The sequence below is a fragment of the Bos taurus genome, chromosome 10 (genome assembly GCF_002263795.3).
Source record: "Bos taurus isolate L1 Dominette 01449 registration number 42190680 breed Hereford chromosome 10, ARS-UCD2.0, whole genome shotgun sequence".
Lineage (NCBI taxonomy): Eukaryota > Metazoa > Chordata > Mammalia > Artiodactyla > Bovidae > Bos > Bos taurus.
Window position 1 is genome coordinate 19,448,311 of NC_037337.1, and position 18,390 is coordinate 19,466,700.

Sequence of the window (18,390 nt, forward strand, 5' to 3'; positions counted from 1 at the left end):
GATTGGCTAGTTTTCTGTGATTATTCTTTCGGTGTGTCTGCCCTCTGATCCCCTCTCGCAACACCTGCTGTCTTACTTGGGTTTCTCTTACCTTGGACGTGGGGTATCTCTTCACAGCTGCTCCAGTAAAGCGCAGCCACTGCTCCTTACCTTGGATGAGGGGTCTCTCCTCACGGCTGCCCCTCCTGACCTTGGACATGCAGTAGCTCCTCTCGGCCCTCCTGTGCCTGCGCAGCCGCCGCTCCTTGGACATGGGGTTGCTCTTCTCTGACGCCTCCCCTGACCTCCGGTGTGCTGTGCTTAGTTGTTGCTATGTCTGTCTCTTTGCAACCCCCTGGACTGTAGCCAGCCAGGCTCCTCTGTCCATGGGGATTCTCCAGACAAGAATACTGAAGTGGGTTGCCATGGCCTTCTCCATGGGATCTTCCCAACCCAGGGATCAAACTGAGGTCTCTTGCATTGCAGGCAGTTTCTTTACTGTCTCAGTCACCAGGGAGGCCCTGAGGAAGGGTGGTGCTTACTATTTTGAAAGAATACAGATGCAAGAGGAGTACACTGAGGAGTGCACAGGACTGGGTGGGGATCTTTTGTAAGGGCAGTGTGATAAGAGAAGTGAGTGGTATAAGAAACTCAAGATGATATTGGACTTTACATTTTTTTGGTACTGTTCTTAATAGCTTCTTTGGTGGTTACTTTCTTTGCTTTAATACCGTTTTCCTATAATACCCACAGGCATGTTTAACTAGTGAAAATTAAACTTGAAGGTTCTTCACTTTCATGAGTTCCTGTGAGTTTAAGAAATTCTTGTGACTTACAGTATTCTAGGTGAATAAGGAATGCCAGATTGCAATTAGTAAGCATTTCTAATAAATTACCAGAAGATTTCAGAAGAAGAAGGCTATCAGAATTATATGTGGCAAAACCTGTATCCATCTCTGAACATTCCTGTCAAGATTGTTTTATTTCACACACTGATTTTAGGGGAGGAGATCTTAGGAAAGGTGGCCAAGAATTGCTGTCTTAAGGCAAGATATGAGAGTCAGAAGACTCTGAAAGGGGCCCAAATTTGGCGATAGTTGGTAAGTCATTAGACTACAACACAAATACCAGTTGGGTAAAAATGGAATATTTAGAGTATAAGAACCAGGGGGAAACATCTACCAAAATAAAATTATAGAAACTTTGAGATTATTGTTTTGATTCCTAGAGTTATATATGTTGACAGTTTATAGATATATTTTAGTACTTTCAATTTAAGGCAGTTTCATACCAGAGCATTGAAATTTTATTTTATGAATGTGGAAAATACCCTTAGCTGAAAACCTCCTAATAAACTATTTTTATTCTCACTTTCAGGCGCCTGATCACAGATTCAAAAGTTAAATTAAAGTATCAGCATTTAATAACAAATAGCTTTGTAGAGGTAAGTGATTCTCATAAGTTTTCATTCTTTAAATAAAAGAAATTCTGCTTATTAATAGAAGTACTCAGTTTGTCTTACATAAGAAACACCTTTATGATAACTTCAGTTACTATCTTTTTATGAAGCATACCAAAATACCTTTATTCTCAAAAGAATCTGACAAATCAATAAATAGATGTCTTTTCATAGGTCTTAAGCTTTGATAAAATTATTTTTATAGTCTTTATCCTTAGCAGAGAACTGTAGCTGATTCTTAGTGATGTCATGTTTCATCACGTTTGATACATTAGCCCTGCTATATCTCTACTTGTTTTACCTTCCTTGCATTACGAGTAAACTTGGTTAAAAATGAATTGTTTAGTGGTTTTTGTATGTTGTATCAAGTATGGCTTAACAGAAAAGAAATTGTCAAAGCACGGCGAGTCTGCTTTTTGTAAATAAAGGTTTATTTGAACACGCCCGTGTGGTCTGTGACTGCTTTTGTGCTGCAGTGGCAGAGTTGAGTAGTTGCTAAAGAATGGCCCATGAAGCCAAATATATCTACTATCGGGCTCCATTTGAAAGAAGTTTGCCAGCCCCTGTGTAAGAGCATGAGTGTAACTTGGTATTTCACTTCTAGAAAGTAATATTAATTTTTATTAGCAGTTAAACTGAAGGTCTTCTAGAAATAGCAGTTGTAAAGAATACACATTTTTAAAAATGGTCAATAAACTTGAATTCTCATGGAGTGTTCCTTGAGCAATGTTTTGTCCCATAATAAAAATATATCAAAAGTTATATTTCTTTTGAAGAACTAAAATGCAACCATTGCTGTGGCTTAGGAACTGGTTTTTGTTTTTAGAAGAACTTTTTATGGCCAAAGAGAGGAATTCCATGTGTATTCTTTAGCTTGTTTCATATAGCATATGAACTCCTTCCCTGAGTAGAAGCATTACCTTATTTTTTTGCAGCTTATAAAATTGCCCTGAAATAGAACCATACACAAATTGATGTGTGTTAATGATCACATAATGGTGATTATTTATTTTAAAGTTTCCCAGTGGGATTTTGAAGATAGAACAAGAGATAGTTTATAATTCCAGGTATTCAAGTGATCTATAATCTTAGAAAAACAGTACATCCAGAAGCATTGCTGTAAAAGACTATTGATAGCAGGGTTTTAAATGCTTGTGACACCATCCGCACTTTATGATAGTGAGGAAGTAGTATACATAATTGCATGGTGTGCTGGGAAATCTTGCATCATGATTTAATTTGCTGTCATTTTTTAATTTTCTAACTTGTATTTCAGTGCAATCGACTGTTAAAGTGGTGTCCTGCCCCAGACTGCCACCACGTTGTTAAAGTTCAGTATCCTGATGCTAAACCTGTTCGCTGCAAATGTGGGCGCCAGTTTTGGTAAGCAGGTGATTTCCTGAATTGGAGTAGTACACATAGCTTTTCTATTTATTTTTGGTAGTGAAATAGAAAATTTTCTTTACCTCAGGTAGGTTGGTGATAACTGATTTTAAATAGCATATATTTCTTTAAAATAAAACTTAGCTTAAAAAGTCTCATATCTTAAGATAATTTTCCTCTTTCTATGTTGCTGTAAGTTTTGGATTTATTTTCTTATGGGAAAAAAAAGTGCAGTTATAATCACTTTTCCTTGTATCCTCCATTGGCACATATATAGGAACAAACCTAAAGATCTGGGACAAGAACTTAGTTCTCATTTCTGATTAACAGCTTATTTTGTCACATTGTTTTTTGTTTCCTTATGGCTCATGATTTGTATTCAGATTATCTCTTAGGAAATACAGAGTTAGGAGTTTTTAATTTCCTTTGTTCTGATGAGTTTAATCTTGGTCCTAAAAATATGTAGATAAATTTGGAAAGCTAAAACTTGGTTGATTAGATGTTGATTAAATCTTTTAGTTGTTGATTAAATCTTTTTTAACTAAGAGTTTTCTCTGGGGCTTCTGGCCCCAGCTTTCTTGGTAACCTGGATTCTTGAAGTACCATAGCCTTTGAATTCTAGGTTCAACTTAGCAGGGAATTTCCATTACCACACATTAGAGACCATTCCTTTATGGATCTTTTAGAAATGAGAAGCTGTTAAAGCCAAGGGGCTCTATAGGTAGCAAATACACATTTTATTGGTTTTCCATATCATTCTTTTTTTGTTGTTTGTTTCTGTTTTGGTCATGGGTACGCATTTTGTGGGATCGTAGTTCCCTGACCAGGGTTTGAACCCAGGCCCTTGGCAGTGAGAGGATGGAGTCCTAACCACTAGCCCTCTAGGGAAATTGCTCTGTATCATTCTTTTTTTCCTCCAAACAGCAATAGATTTAGTCTTAGCATCATTAATACTAAATATTTCCCAAAAGAATAGGTAAAACTCACAGAGATTAAGTTTGTGTAAAGTACATGCTATTTTGGTAAAGGTTATACATTATCATTTCAGAATTTACTCTGTAGACATAGTGTGGAGTCTAATTCCTTCCCTGCTTTCAAATATATTTTGTGTATGAAGTATTTCAAATACAGGTTTAGTATAGAGAATAACAGCAATACTTAAACACTTACAAAGTTACAACCGACCTTAATGAAAATCAGTTTGTTTTTGTCAAGAAATAAAACATGAAAGATATATTTGAAGCTTCTTGATGTTCCTTTCTCTATTCCATTCCCCGTCTTCTAGAACTAACCATTATCGTGGCTTCATTTAAACTGAGAGCACTTTATTCTTCTAATTTGCAAAGGATTTTGGGCATTCCCAAAGTACTTGATTAATTAATCAGCCATTCCACGCTTATGTTTTTCACAAGCATTTGTTTTTATTCTTAGTAGTATTGTTAGTCACTCAGTTGTGTCTGATTCTTTGCGACCCCATGTACTTTAGCCTGCCATGCTCCTCTGTCTATGGGATTTTAAGGCAAGAATGCTGGAGGGGGTTGCCATTTCCTTCTCCAGGGGATCTTGCTGATTCAGGGATAGAACCAGGGTCTCCAGCATTGCAGGCAGACTCTTTACCATCTGAGCCACGAGGGAGTGTTTATTCTTAATTTATACTTTTTAAACCATGCTCCTAGAAAGCAGAAAGGAATTAGCAGTTAATGTAGCAGAATATGTAGTCATCATCTTTTGTTTTATACCTTGTTTGGTACACTTTACTAGGCTGAGGTTCATTTGTTTGGATCTTGCAAAAATATGTGACCTGTTTGTTTCCCACATATTGCTTACTGTGCATTAGTACTAAAGTATAGAATTACCATACGAAGTCAGACTAACTCTTCATTTGGAATGTTAAATATTTAATATATACCTATGAAGCATTCTTTATGGGGAACCCCACCAGGGCTTCCCTGGTGGCTTAGAGGTTAAAGCATCTGCCTCCAATGCGGGAGACCTGGGTTCGATCCCTGGGTCGGGAATATCCCTGGAGAAGGAAATGGTAACCCACTCCAGTATTCTTGCCTGGAGAATCCCTGGACGGAGAAGCCTGGTAGGCTACAGTCCACAGGGTCGCAGAGTCGGACGTGACTGAGCGACTTCACTTTCACTTTCTATGAAGCATTGTAAGTTCAGATTATTGAACATGATTTCATTTTAGTTCAGTTAGACAGTGGTTGCAGCAAGGAATTACACATATTAAAAACTATCAGAAAATACAACTCTAAACTGATTGTACTGTCTTAACAGTTTGTTCTGGAGAAGGGCATGGTAACCCCCTCCAGTATTCTAGCCTGAAGAATCCCCATGGACAGAGGAGCCTGGTGGGCTACAGTCCACGGGGTCGCAAAGAGTCGGACACGACTAAGTGACTAAGCACACAGCATACAACAGTTTGGTAGCTATTTAGACAGTCATTTATTCTGTAATTGTCATGATAAAATGTCTTCATCCTTCAGGTCATTTCTTCATTTCACACACACACACTCAGTGTGTGCTGGCCCTAGTACTACAGGCTAAGTAAATTACTTCAGAGTAAAATAGACATGGTTCCTTTCCTTGTATTTGCCAGTCACGAGAAACTGGTGAAAGTACTGAGGTTCTGTAAAGCGTGAAGTTGTTTGTTTGTTTACTCACAGTAGGTAGGACTTAATTCTTTTAACTCTTGTGTCACTTAACAGCTTTAACTGTGGAGAAAATTGGCATGACCCTGTTAAATGTAAGGTGAGTTTGCCTGGCATTTTCATTTTTAAATAAGGTAGTAGAGTACTTCTAAGACTTGATGACTTTAAGTCACAGCCCACATTTTGTTATTTATTCATTAGTAGTTGGAACATGGTATTTTGTCCTTTTTATTTCAGGTGATTTTTGCAAATATTCTGGGAACATTGCTTAGGAATAAAGTTATCTCCTGATTATGAGGATAATGAGGGTTAAGGTCCTTCCCTTGGAAAGCTGTATAATTAGCTAAGGGGAAGGACACACCTTGAAGCTGGGCTGCTTGTTGAATTCTAGGTTCCTCACTTCCCTGCAGCTAGAGAAAGTCCTCCTTTGGTTGATTTTTTTCTTTTTTTTTTTAATGTACCTGGACTGTAAATGAGAATCACAGGATTTCTTGGTTTAAAAAGAAGTAAATCCAGTGACAATCCTATCCTTTGGCTTTTACATTTAAGCTTGACTATATTATGTTGATGTAATTTGCTATCCTTAAGTCTTCTGTTGTGCTCTAACAGTTCTTGTTTTCAAACAGTGGTTGAAGAAGTGGATTAAAAAGTGTGATGATGACAGTGAAACCTCTAATTGGATTGCAGCCAACACAAAGGTTGGTATATTCCTTCAGTAAACACTTGGTATTGAAACTGATAAGAACAGGTGTATCAACTTCAGAAGCAGTAAGTTTACATACTAAAGGGCCTTCTTTTCCCTTTCATTTGATTAGTTTGCTTTTTGTTTTCAGAATGATTGCCTATTAATAATTTTCCTTTGTTTTACTGTTTGAGTTTGTTTTATTGAGTACTCTACTGTAGTATGTGTAGTACTCTGCTTTAGTTTTCTTCCATCAGAAAAGTAGTGGTTGCTTAATCAGTTTTCTACCCTGGGGTTTGATAATATCTTTTCATGTAAATTCTTGGCTGCCTTCTAGTATACCAATAATAGAGTTTACTGCATCTAGCCTTTTTTTTTTTTAACTAGGCTATATTTCTGCCCCTTAAAATCTCCAGGGTTTAACTTTTAAGGAGTTATTCTTTAGGGCAGTATTGAGTCAGAGTAAATGAGTAATTTAATTATGTAATTGAACTGGGCTTAACAAATTTAACGTTTTTAACATGTTGAACTTCCAAAATATAATTTACTAAAAGACTTGATTCCTGAGAAATGGAAGCTTAAGGATAACACGAATATCCTTGGTTTTGGGGGGTTTATTTATTGAATTCATTGGTCGTGATACTAGTTTCAAAGTTCAGTATCTTTATGACATAAACCACATCTTAAACCCTAGAGGAATGTCATACAAATGCAAATAAACTTGAACACCCTTCTTTTCTATCCCTAAGTGGTAAGCATTTGAATCCAAACTGTGTACCCAGCCAATTTTTTGTAGGAAATTGTATAAACATCCAATCTTATGTCCTGTCTGAATAGGAAGTGGCTTTTAGTGATGACTAATAGTGTTATTCATGGGCTGTTTATTTTTATTGTTGTCTTTCACATATGATGATGATGCTTTGAAGAATATTGAGTTGTTTGACCAGAGTTAGTTATAACTTTGCGGTCTTCCATCACTCAATTATGGGATAATGATAAGAATAAGGATTGCTTAAATGACAGCCAGCACGTGATTCTATAACACTGATACCTGGCTCTACCCTAAAAGATTAAAACATGTTTACATTTCTGTCTCCCAGAAAGCATTGGCAATAAAACAGTCCTGTTGCATAAAAGAAATACCCACATCTTTGGGGAATGTAGTTTTGAAATTAGCATTTCTATGTCTCTGAAACCAGCATGATAAACATACCTTATGGCACTTAAGAAAACCTTACTATAATATCAGAAAGTGGTTGCTTTTTTATTAAAAAATTTTTTTTTCTGTTATTTAAGCATTCTTCTTCAAAAATTGAAGATTTCTCCACCAGAAATGTTCATTAAAGTCCTAGATCCTTAAATATGCTGTCAGATTAGTATTTAGAATAGAGCAGTTGTATTTTCCCTAAGTAGTTTGATTATAAACTACCCTCTCCTGCATCTGGAAAAATCCCTACATACTCTAAATCTCCAAGATATTTAAAATAGGGAGTATAGGTTTGAATATGCTTGACTTTGTTTAGAGGGTAGATTATTAAGTAAGAATGACAATTTGTAATAATAGATTTATCAGTTGGAAGTTTTGAGATGAAACTGAGGGTTTTTCCCTCTGGAGACATTTCAGAAGCTTATTTTTGTTACTAGCACCTTAGATTTGCAGGTTGTTGTTATATTAAGAAATCAATACTGTTTAGTTAATTATAGCCAAGAAATATAGAATGAAACATATTTTAGGCCTGAAATTTGCTTCTTTGGGAAGATGATAGTATTTTTTATGTGAGTAACTTCAAAAATCTGATGGTATTGACCTCTTTTGAAATACTATAGTTTGTGGACAGTAAAATCTGTTCACTTTAGCTGAATTGTACAAATATTATGTTGGGTGATACTTTCCTCCCTTTATGGGAGTAATAGACATCAACACAAAAACATACAGCAAAAATCCAAGCTTTACATCTTATTCATAGTTTTATTAAAAATAATGAGTAAGTTTCATTCTCTAAATTTTTCAAGAGGAAGAACATTAGATGTGCCCACAAGGGTAGTAACTTTGGCTCATTAGCAACCAAGAAAATGATACAGACTTGAGCAAGGGGATGTAATCTCTGCAGCACTGTTGTCAAGGAACCACAATGAAAAGATTTTAACAAGGGTATTTGGCAGAAGAAAGTTGGGAAATTCAGTAGCCACAAAAAGAATGATCAGTTTTACTTGCCTGACTCTTAAGGCCAAATTGCTTGGGTTTGAATCCTAACTATCGTTTGCTACTTGTATAGCCTTGGATTCGTTTCTTTAACATTTTCTCTTAGTTTATTCATCTGATGAATGGAAATCGGAGTAAGACCACTATAAGGATTATGAGTTAATGCATATAGAACACTGAGAACAATGTATGGGATACAGGAAGTATTCAATAATTATTTCCAGATAGCACTGGAACAGTATGTTTACAGGAACAAAATGTTTAGCCTCTCATAAAACTATTATTACTGTGTGTATGGTTAAAAGTACTTAAAATGTTTTTGTCCCCCAACCCCACTAAAACAAATCCTTAAATTGTCATGCATCTTAAAAACCCGTAATAATAACTCATTTTCAATAGTACTTAAGTGTTTGACACTGTTCTAAGTGCTTTACATGTATCAATCACAATAAATCACAGAATCAATTTAAAAATAAACCAAATCTAGAGCTGGCTTCTCCTCAGTGTAGCATTGACACCAACTTTATAGTTTCTCTTCATAGGAATGTCCCAAATGCCATGTCACAATTGAGAAGGATGGCGGTTGTAATCACATGGTCTGTCGTAACCAGAACTGTAAAGCAGAGTTTTGCTGGGTGTGTCTTGGCCCTTGGGAACCACATGGATCTGCCTGGTAGGTTGGGGAAACGAAGGGAAGAACATGTTCACATAACTGTGTGATGTATCTGCCGCATATTATGAATAAGGTTTCTGCCTCATGAAAATCACCCTCTAACTTGGGACTAGATAAATGAATACAGGGTGTGATCAGTATTAGAAGTGTATGCAAGATATCCAAAGAGAGTTTAATAAGATTTATTTCACAGATCAGGTAACAACTGAGTTGAACTTTAAGAAAGACTAAGAGTTCCATTTGTTCAAAAAGTGGTAGGAAAAACATTCAGAGCAAAAGGAGTAGCATGAACAAAGGTAGAAGAATGTGATAGTACATGACTTACTCAGCGTTGTCTAATACGTCTCTCTAGACAATAAAGACACTTGGCAGAACCCAATCCACAGTTGTGTTTTAGTTATCCTGCATGCCATTCGACAAAAAAATCTGTCCAAACTTTAAGAACTGGAAAATTACCCAGTGCAATCCAGAGTTTTAGCATTCATTGAAACATAAGAACAGGCCTGCATTTCTTTTTGGCAAAAATCACCTGGAATTGGTTGGTTGCTTTTTAGATGGAGCCTTTACTGCAGTTTAATGTTTTCCCTAAGACCAAAGCTTATTGGCATTTGCATGTCTTACGATGGCACATTTGGTAGTGATACATACCTTTGTTCCCTGCATGTTTCTTATCATGCATGCAGGGAAAATGCAAGTTAGATTAAAGATATCTTGTTGCATTTTTCTCAAAACAAGAAAAATGGGAGCTAGCGCATCTCCTGGTAAATGTGGAAATATTTCTGGGTGTTACAATAATGCAGATTGCCGTTTTGACTAGTTTATGTTATTTGCATTTGTCTCCTGTTGGTGTTTGAGTTTGTGGCCCCTCATAAATTGTGGGGAATAGGAAAAGAGAAAGTAGACTGGGACCTGAAGTAGTTTGGACAATTATCAGAAGTATTTTTACTGAGAATAACAACGTTATGTCTGTAGTTTAGATGACATGCTCTGTATTAGGTGTTTTCCATACTTTATCTGGACATTGTGGCTGCTTTGTAGAGAGTGGGTGGGAGGGGAAAAATTGCAAGCTCAAGACAAGATGAGGAGAATCTGAACTTAAGACAATGGCAAACATTCCCTTTTAGTTTCTTTGGAATTTTCATTTATTTCATTAATTAGAGGAATAGAGCGATTGTCTTGAATTGATTCTAAACTAGTTTAGGTAAAAACTAATTGGTTAGGTGAAAAAAAAAAGTGATTTTACTACTGTCAGAGCCAAGGAAAGATATTTGGGGTTTAGGAATGCAAACTGAAGATTAGAGTGTTCCCAGAAACTAAATTCATATGAGTGTATATATACAAGTTTAGTGAAGAAGAGAGGGAATGGGGGACAAGTATTAAAGAGACTTTTGTGTGTATGTAAGGAAGTCTCTGATCACAACTCAAATTTTAAATGAACTGGATTGAAAAATGAAAGGGATACAAAACAAATGATGACTACGGAAGAATGAAGAATGGCTGGGTCCGGGGGTTATCAGAAATGTTGCCTGTATCTTGCCTTTTCCCGTGGCTAATATTGCAGATGAATCCTTGCTGTGCTTTCTTGTTTAAATCTGAAAATATCTTAGAATCTTCAAAATAACATTCCAGATAGCACTGTCAGTAATCTCAGTTGGAAATATAGATGAGCCCTCCTTGCTTTCTTGGCCTTAAAATTCTTAATGTTGACAGAGTAAAGCCCAGAGTGAGTTGAGGCTTAAAAATATCTAACAAATATCAAAAGGAAAGTTTTTGAGGATATATCAGTTAGGAAGAAAATGTGTTAATCGTTGACCAGTAGATAGTGAGAAGAGGCATCTTTAGGCTTATTTGTGAGTAGAATAATTATTGGTAAGAGAGGATTATTAATCCATCTGGGGGACTGGTAATGTCTCTTGACTCAGGTGAATTGTGGTCTGGGTTACTTTAAAAACTTTGAGATGAAATCAGTGATCACTGTTGGTTGTTTCTGAGTACTGTGGAAAATAGAAAGGAACCTAAGATTGGGAGCAGACAGTGTAATTCAAATTTTCAGAATTTCTCATTCCACAAATTGCATATGAACCATAGTTTGTTAGTTTGTTTAGTTTTTCTCTTATGTGAAATTCCAGAATCAAATGGTATTGTTAGGATGATGAATTATGGAATGTTTGGTAGATTTCAGCAAGGTATTTCATTGTGGACAGAGGTTTGTAGCCTAGGCTGTGAACTACAGATGGAGATGTTTGGGAGTACAGGTAATAGATTTGTGTCTTCCTAGTGGAATGCTTTAAGGTTTGCTGAAAGGCTTTGTCCACATCTTTTTTATTCACATAAACTATATACTGCTTTTCTGTTCAATTGTATTGATGATTTTCTTGAATTAATATAAAAAATTTTGTATACAATATTTTGGGGTTATATCAAAGAGAGATATTGAATATATAAACCATTTTAATCCTAAAGAATTTGACAGGCTGGAATACTAAATTCAGTTTAATGAGATTTATATTAAATTCAAAATTCTTCTAAAAAGGTCATCATTAGAAAGATTCTGAAGATATGTATTCACTAGTTAAGAGCATGGGTCTCAGTTGGCAGAAGGGCATCAGATTAATTTCCACCTCTGAAACTCTTCTTTTGTGATCTTAATATGTTGCTTATCTTCTCAAAATCGGATTCTTCATATGCTCAGTGAGGATAATGATACATATTTCATAAGGTAATTGAGGGGATTAAATGTGATAGTACAGTTAAAATCCTTAGTAAGTGGATGGAATATAGTGTATGTCAGTTGTTCTCAAAATGTAGGCTCCCATAAAATAAAACAGGTAATCAGGAAGGAGAAGTGCCTGTCTTACACATCTCCACTCTGAGCTGACTTCTCTGGGGAGATTTCCCCTTGCTCCTCATTTTGTATATTGAGTTTTCAGGGATTCTCATAAACTGTTCAGAGCATATAAAGCATATAGCACAGCACTTGTCACATAACAGTCTGTCAACAGTTGGTTCTTTTTGGTGTATACAAGTGAGGATAACAAGGTGAGTAATCTGGAAAAATTGAAAATATTTGGCTAAATAACAGACTGTGTAGGAGATGAGATAGTCTCTTTCTTCAAAATATGAATTAGAAGTTCAAACTACAGTTGGTAAATGAAAAAATAACAATGTTTTCCAATGATTATCAGTAAACTTAATGAGTGGACTGCCTCAGGGGGTGGGAAACTGCTTTTTACTAATAGAGAACAGACATACTCTTGGAAAGGATTCAAACACCTAGGGGCTTTTTTTCTTCACCTCATTTTATCTTTGTAAAGGAGAATATTGGCTCTATATAATTGCTAAATCCAGGCTAAAATTCTGTGATTTGTTCCCTTTTCATTGATTTATGGCTTTATGGAATCCTCTTTACTTACTTCAGGTACAACTGTAACCGCTATAATGAGGATGATGCAAAGGCAGCAAGAGACGCACAGGAGGTAAGTACATTTATTTTCAGGTAACGGTTGAACAGGAGTGTGCATTATCTGTTGATTAGGGAATAATTTAGCAAAAGAGTTCAATTCTGAAAGATTTGTTAAAGGATATTCCAATAAATACTGTATATCTGTATACATGTAGAAAGGGAATCTTATGCAAAATACATATTAGGAGTATTCCTATTTATAGATTTGTTTGCATTAAAAAAAAAAAACAAAAAACAGTCTAGTAATATAGCATACCTCTAGGTATCAGTAGTCTTCCATAGCAAGGTGTTCCCTGCCCAGCAAAGAGTCTAAAGGACAGTATTTGTTAAATGGCACTGCTGCTATTTATATCCAGCCTCACTTCTTTTTAATTAATTACTTCATTGTTCAAGAAGCTCTAATGATTTTAGGTAACTTGGAATGAACTGTCTCAGGAGGTAGGGATTTCCCTATTACTGAATAAGGAAATAACCCACTTTTATAGAAGAAGAGATTCAAACCCTTGGTGTGGATTAGATTCAGTAACACTTTGAGTTCCTTTCAGGCTAGTAATTCTGCCTTAATAGTAGAATTCTAGAATTTAGTCATCCCTTACATTCATACATTGTGTATTGAAAGTCCCCATTTCTCTTCCCAGAATCTTTTAAAAAGACTTGTCTTGCCAAGATGCAAGCCAGAACATGACCTGTTTGTTATTATTTCACTTTTCAAAGGCTCCTTTAAAATTTATTTAAATTACTGTAAATACAAAAGAATATATTTACATAACCTAGGCTGTCATATTTCAGATGTTTACAATATTTGTGATCGTTTTAAAGGGGGAAAAAACCCACAGGTTATAATGTTGGTTTACATTATATTCATTATAATATTACTATATTAACTGTGTTTAAAGTAAAACCAGCTGGACTATTTTAAGCAGCTATACAACCAAACGAAAAAACCCACAACCAGTGAAACTCAAAAAAACTAATTATACAAATAAGTTATTTGTTGAAATTGAATTACTGTTGATAGACTAAGACCCAGAATTTTTGAATTTAGTATTATTATACTACTATAAGTACCACGTGATAATTTGTTCTCCCATCAGTTTTCTATATATCAACTATTGCCTTTTCATCCCTACAGTGCATCAAAATTTGATTTGATCAGAATTTATTATTAATGTATTTCCTGTCACTTATTCTCAACTCTGGTGCAGTTAAAGTAGTATGGCTTGATGCCATTTTTAGCCATTTTACAAATGTAAGACCTGAAAGCGTTGTCATAAGTTTATTCAGGTGGTCGAGTGTTTGTGTTTTCTTCAGGTTATTATCAGATTTTTAATATTTAAAAATTTCCATGGTCTGTTTAAACGAGATCATTTGGAACCCCTACTCCAGTTCCCTCTAGTATCCTCAGACTATAATTTGAGAACCATCACCCATGTAACCTTTGTATAAAAAACTCTGCAATGAGAGTGATGCCTTTCCCACCCTCCATTTTGAATTGAGTCCTCTCTTTCATTTTTATTCAGCTAAGTTTGTCATTGCATCTCCTTCTGTTTCAGGTTTGTTTTTAAATCTTAGCTCCCCCCGCCTCCCTTTCTGGCTTTCTGCTTTTGTCCTAAAGTTTTCTTCTAATTATGATAATATTTTTTTCAATCCATAAAGAAATGCTGTTTTTCTCTTATGTAGCATTATATTTTTCCTAATTACCATGGTGGGCTTTTAGTTTTTGTGTGCTAAGTTGCTTCAGTAGTGTCCAACTCTTTGCTAAACCATGGACTGTAGCCTGCCAGGCTCCTCTGTTCATGGGGTTCCCCAAGCAAGAATACTGGAGTGGATTGCCAATTCCTTCTCCAGGGGATCTTCCCGACCCATAGATCGAATTTGGGTCTCTTATGTCTTCTGCATTGGCAGGCAGGTTCTTTAGTAGTCTGGCTAAATCTAGCCAGAATTTGCTGACAATGGAAAGTGTATGGGTTATCCTTGACCTTAACTGGTAAGTGTTTGGGTGCTGGTAGCATTCCTTTCTGAGATCTGCAGGGAGGGTGGATTATTGGACATAGCTTCTTAGCCCTTTTAATGTATAGATTGTAGACATTAGATTGCATTATTTTTCTAGGTCATATATTGGACTAAACTAGAATCTTCTGATCCTGTGAGTGTACAGGGAAAGGGGTTTGTATGAGTTGACTGTATTTGTTTATTTAGTAGGAGCCATACCTCCCAGAATGGAGCACACCACGGCATACACACCTAGCTTATTCTTTCCTCACTTCCTCTACGTCCATACTCTGGCCTAGTGTTTTCTGGCAATTGTAGTTCCTTTTTTTAAACAGTGGTTCATAGCAGCTTTATTTGTTATAGTCCCAAACTGGAAACATCTAAAACTTTCCTTAATTGGTGAATGATTAAACAAACCATGGTAATCCATACTGTGAAATATTATTCAGTGATAACAAAAAATGAACTGTTTATCCACATAGCAATTTAGATGTCACAGGCACTGTGCTGAGTGAAAAAGCCAGTGTCTACAGATAGCATTCTGTGATCTCTGTCACATGATTCTATTTATGTTATATTGTTGTTGCTAAGTTGTGTCCGACTCTTTGTGACCCCATGGACTGCAGTTCGCAAGGCTTCCCTGTCCTAAAGTATTCCATTCCCTGTGTTTGCTTAGACTCATGTCTGTTGAGTTGGTGGTACTATGCAACCATCTCACCCTCTCTTGCCCGCTTCTCAGCAGTTGTAGTTCGTTTGTTTGTTTTCCATTTTTAGGCAGTTGTAGTTCTTAAAAAAGTACTATAAGGTTGGCACACAGTACAGAAAGAACATATATGGTACTTTTTTCTTTTCTTTTTTCTTTTCTGTGACCACACTATGCGGCTTGCGGAATGTTAGTTTTCCAACTAGGGATTGAACCCGGGTCCCTGGCTGTCAGATCAGAGTCCTGACCACCAGATTGCCAGGGAATTCCCTAAATTTTCTTATCTACTAACCCAGAGTCAGTATACCTCTGTGAGTGGTCAGGTAGTAACTGTTTTCAGCTTTGCAGACTATCCAGTCTGTTAGAATTGCTCAGTTCCATCCTTCTCCTGTGATGCTTGCTGACTCAGCCATAGACTTAAAGGAGTGGATGTGGCAGCATTTCAGATTAACTTTGAAAACAAAAATAGGCAGCAGCTGGATTGCCTATCCGTCTTCTAAGCAGTCATGTTATTGTGTGTTTTTCCAAAGCGTTTTCAGGACATTGCATTTCTCAGTCCAGATTCTGGGATTTGATTTAAAAATGGGTATTATTTGCAGTGGTAGTGTGGGTGGTTTGGTTTTTTTCATATGAATTTTAAAATTATCTTAATGATGCAAGCTGTTTGAGAACTCTTAGTCATATTAAGTCCTATAACATACATTTTAATTCATGATTTAGGTTTTCCATTTCATCTTGGGAATTCTTGAAAATATTAGTGCTTTGTATGGAGGTAAAATGCCAAGTAGATTATTCTTTGCATATTCTATTTTTAGAAATAATTGGCATAATTTTATTATGTATAATCATATCTAATAACAATATTATTTTTATCTAATAATGAATAGATATAATTGTCATAGTATTTTTAGATATGATTGGCATAATTTTCCACTGTGTAAGCATTGATTACCTACCTGACTGCTGAAATAATATGACTTGTGTAGGTTTTTTTAGGTGTTTCCATGTTGTAAGATACTGGATCATGTGATTGGCTAGTTATGTGGTTCAGAATTAGTGTTTCTGAGCAAGAGACCAAGCATAAGGCCTCGTAGTATCTGTACTGTTTGTAAGCCATAGGCATGAGGAGAGGAAGAGGAGAATGGTGTTTAAAGAAAAGAAATCCATGTGTGTGGTAAGAAATCCTTCTATAGTAGTTACATTCAACAATCATTTTTTAGATATTAAGTACTAGAGTTATAACAAGATTGCTTTTTTTAATCTTGTTGTGTCTAGTATTTAATATGAAGAAAATGATATTTTTGGCTGCTTGTGGAATCTTGCTCAAACTCATGTCCATTGAGTTGGTGATGCCATCCAACCATCTCATCCTCTGTCGTCCCCTTCTCCTCCTGCCTTCGATCTTTCCCAGCATCAGGGTCTTTTCCAGTGAGTCACTTCACATCAGGTGGCCAAAGTATTGGAGTTTCAGTGAAGCCTGGCATGCTGCAGTCCAAAGGGTTGCAAAGAGTCAGACATGACTGAGCGACTGAACTGAACTGAACTGTGAAATCTTAGTTCCCTGACCAGGGATCAAACCCATTCTCCCCTTCACCGGGAGCTCAAAGTCTTGACCACTGGACAAGTCCCAAGATTACTTTTTTAAAAGTGTATCTCCTTAACATCTACAGTGTAATAAGAGAGACCCATGTGAATTATTTTTGCAGTATGATAAACAATATAAAACAAATTTAGACCTGATATCATATTTTTAAATACTTCATCATATTTTTTAATACTTCATGTACTTTAAAAGATTTTTCATAAAACTGTAGTAGTATTTGTATATTATGTTATTTTATAACTATGCTATATATTTATTATATATTTTTGAAGCAGTATTTTGTTAATATGTGTTCCAGTGTCCCCATTTATCTCATAAACTTTCTTTTATAATTGGTTCAAATGAGGATCCATATAGGTCCACAAGTTGGATGTGATGTTATAATCTGTAGGTCCTTTCATGTTTTGGGGCTTTTTGTTTTTTTCCTTCTTCTTTTGCCATTTATTTGTTGAGGAAACTTAAATCATTTTTGTGCTGTAGCATTTTTCTTATTCTGGATTTCCCAACTGCAAATCCCTGGTTAGGTTCTTCTATCCCTCAACTTGCTGAAACTGGTGCTAATTCTAGATACTCGCATTCAGACGATTTGGTGAGGGATGTGGAAAGAACACAGAACACTTAACTGGTGTTAAATGTACTGTGTAGTTTCTGTTGCATTATATTAGGAGTTATATGATGTCTGGTTGCCTCTCTTTTGTTTTTTACTTTATAATATTGATGCACCTTATTGCACACTGCAGAACAGAGCTATCCAGTAGAATATTCATAATGATGGAAATGTTCTTAATACCACCGTCTGATTTGGTAGACACTGACTGCAATACTAAGAAACTGAAATTTTACTTTTAATGGCCATATGTGACTGCTGGCTGCTATATTGGAAAGTACAGCTATAGGACAGTCAAAAAATATTAAGTAACAGAGGTAGCAATAGATGTCTCTCTGTTCTTGATTTTAGCCTAAATTCCTATTCCGTTTCATCAGTAAATATGATATCAGGTTTTGTGTGCCTATAATAAATTTGTTATAATTATGTGACCTTAATTTTTTTTAATGGGACAGAGATCTAGGGCAGCCCTGCAGAGGTACCTGTTCTACTGTAATCGCTATATGAACCACATGCAGAGTCTCCGCTTTGAGCACAAACTATATGCTCAGGTGAAACAGAAAATGGAAGAGATGCAACAGCACAACATGTCCTGGATTGAGGTGCAGTTCCTGAAGAAAGCAGTTGATGTCCTCTGCCAGTGTCGTGCCACACTCATGTACACTTATGTCTTCGCTTTCTACCTCAAAAAGAATAACCAGTCCATTATCTTTGAGGTAGGAATAGTTACTGAGTGGGTAAAAAAACCACCTGTGTGTCATAGGACTACTTATCTTTTATAGATAAGAGTTTTAAAGGTTACTCTTTGCCCCCGAATGTGGATCAAAAGTTTATTGTTTATTAGGAAGGTACAAAAAATTCAGATATCTTGCTGTAAACTACATTCAAATTGATGTGGTTTAGCCAGCTAGTGATTAAGTGTGCAGGCTCTGCAATTAGTCCTGAATTTGAATCTTGACTTCATCACTTTTTAGCTCTGTTGA

General features: G+C 36.0%; 1 protein-coding gene across 2 annotated transcripts in view; it reads left to right on the forward strand.

The window, feature by feature from the left end:
- The window catches only part of ARIH1 (ariadne RBR E3 ubiquitin protein ligase 1), a 108,029-nt gene that overhangs the window by 80,986 nt on the left and 8,653 nt on the right, over positions 1-18,390 (forward strand). For both annotated transcript variants that reach the window (NM_001081714.2, XM_005211286.4), the window contains 7 exons: positions 1,357-1,423; positions 2,715-2,821; positions 5,539-5,581; positions 6,108-6,179; positions 8,909-9,039; positions 12,458-12,515; positions 17,863-18,123. In NM_001081714.2, the coding sequence (NP_001075183.1) occupies positions 1,357-1,423; positions 2,715-2,821; positions 5,539-5,581; positions 6,108-6,179; positions 8,909-9,039; positions 12,458-12,515; positions 17,863-18,123 (739 nt within the window). The remainder of the gene's footprint in view (positions 1-1,356; positions 1,424-2,714; positions 2,822-5,538; positions 5,582-6,107; positions 6,180-8,908; positions 9,040-12,457; positions 12,516-17,862; positions 18,124-18,390) is intronic.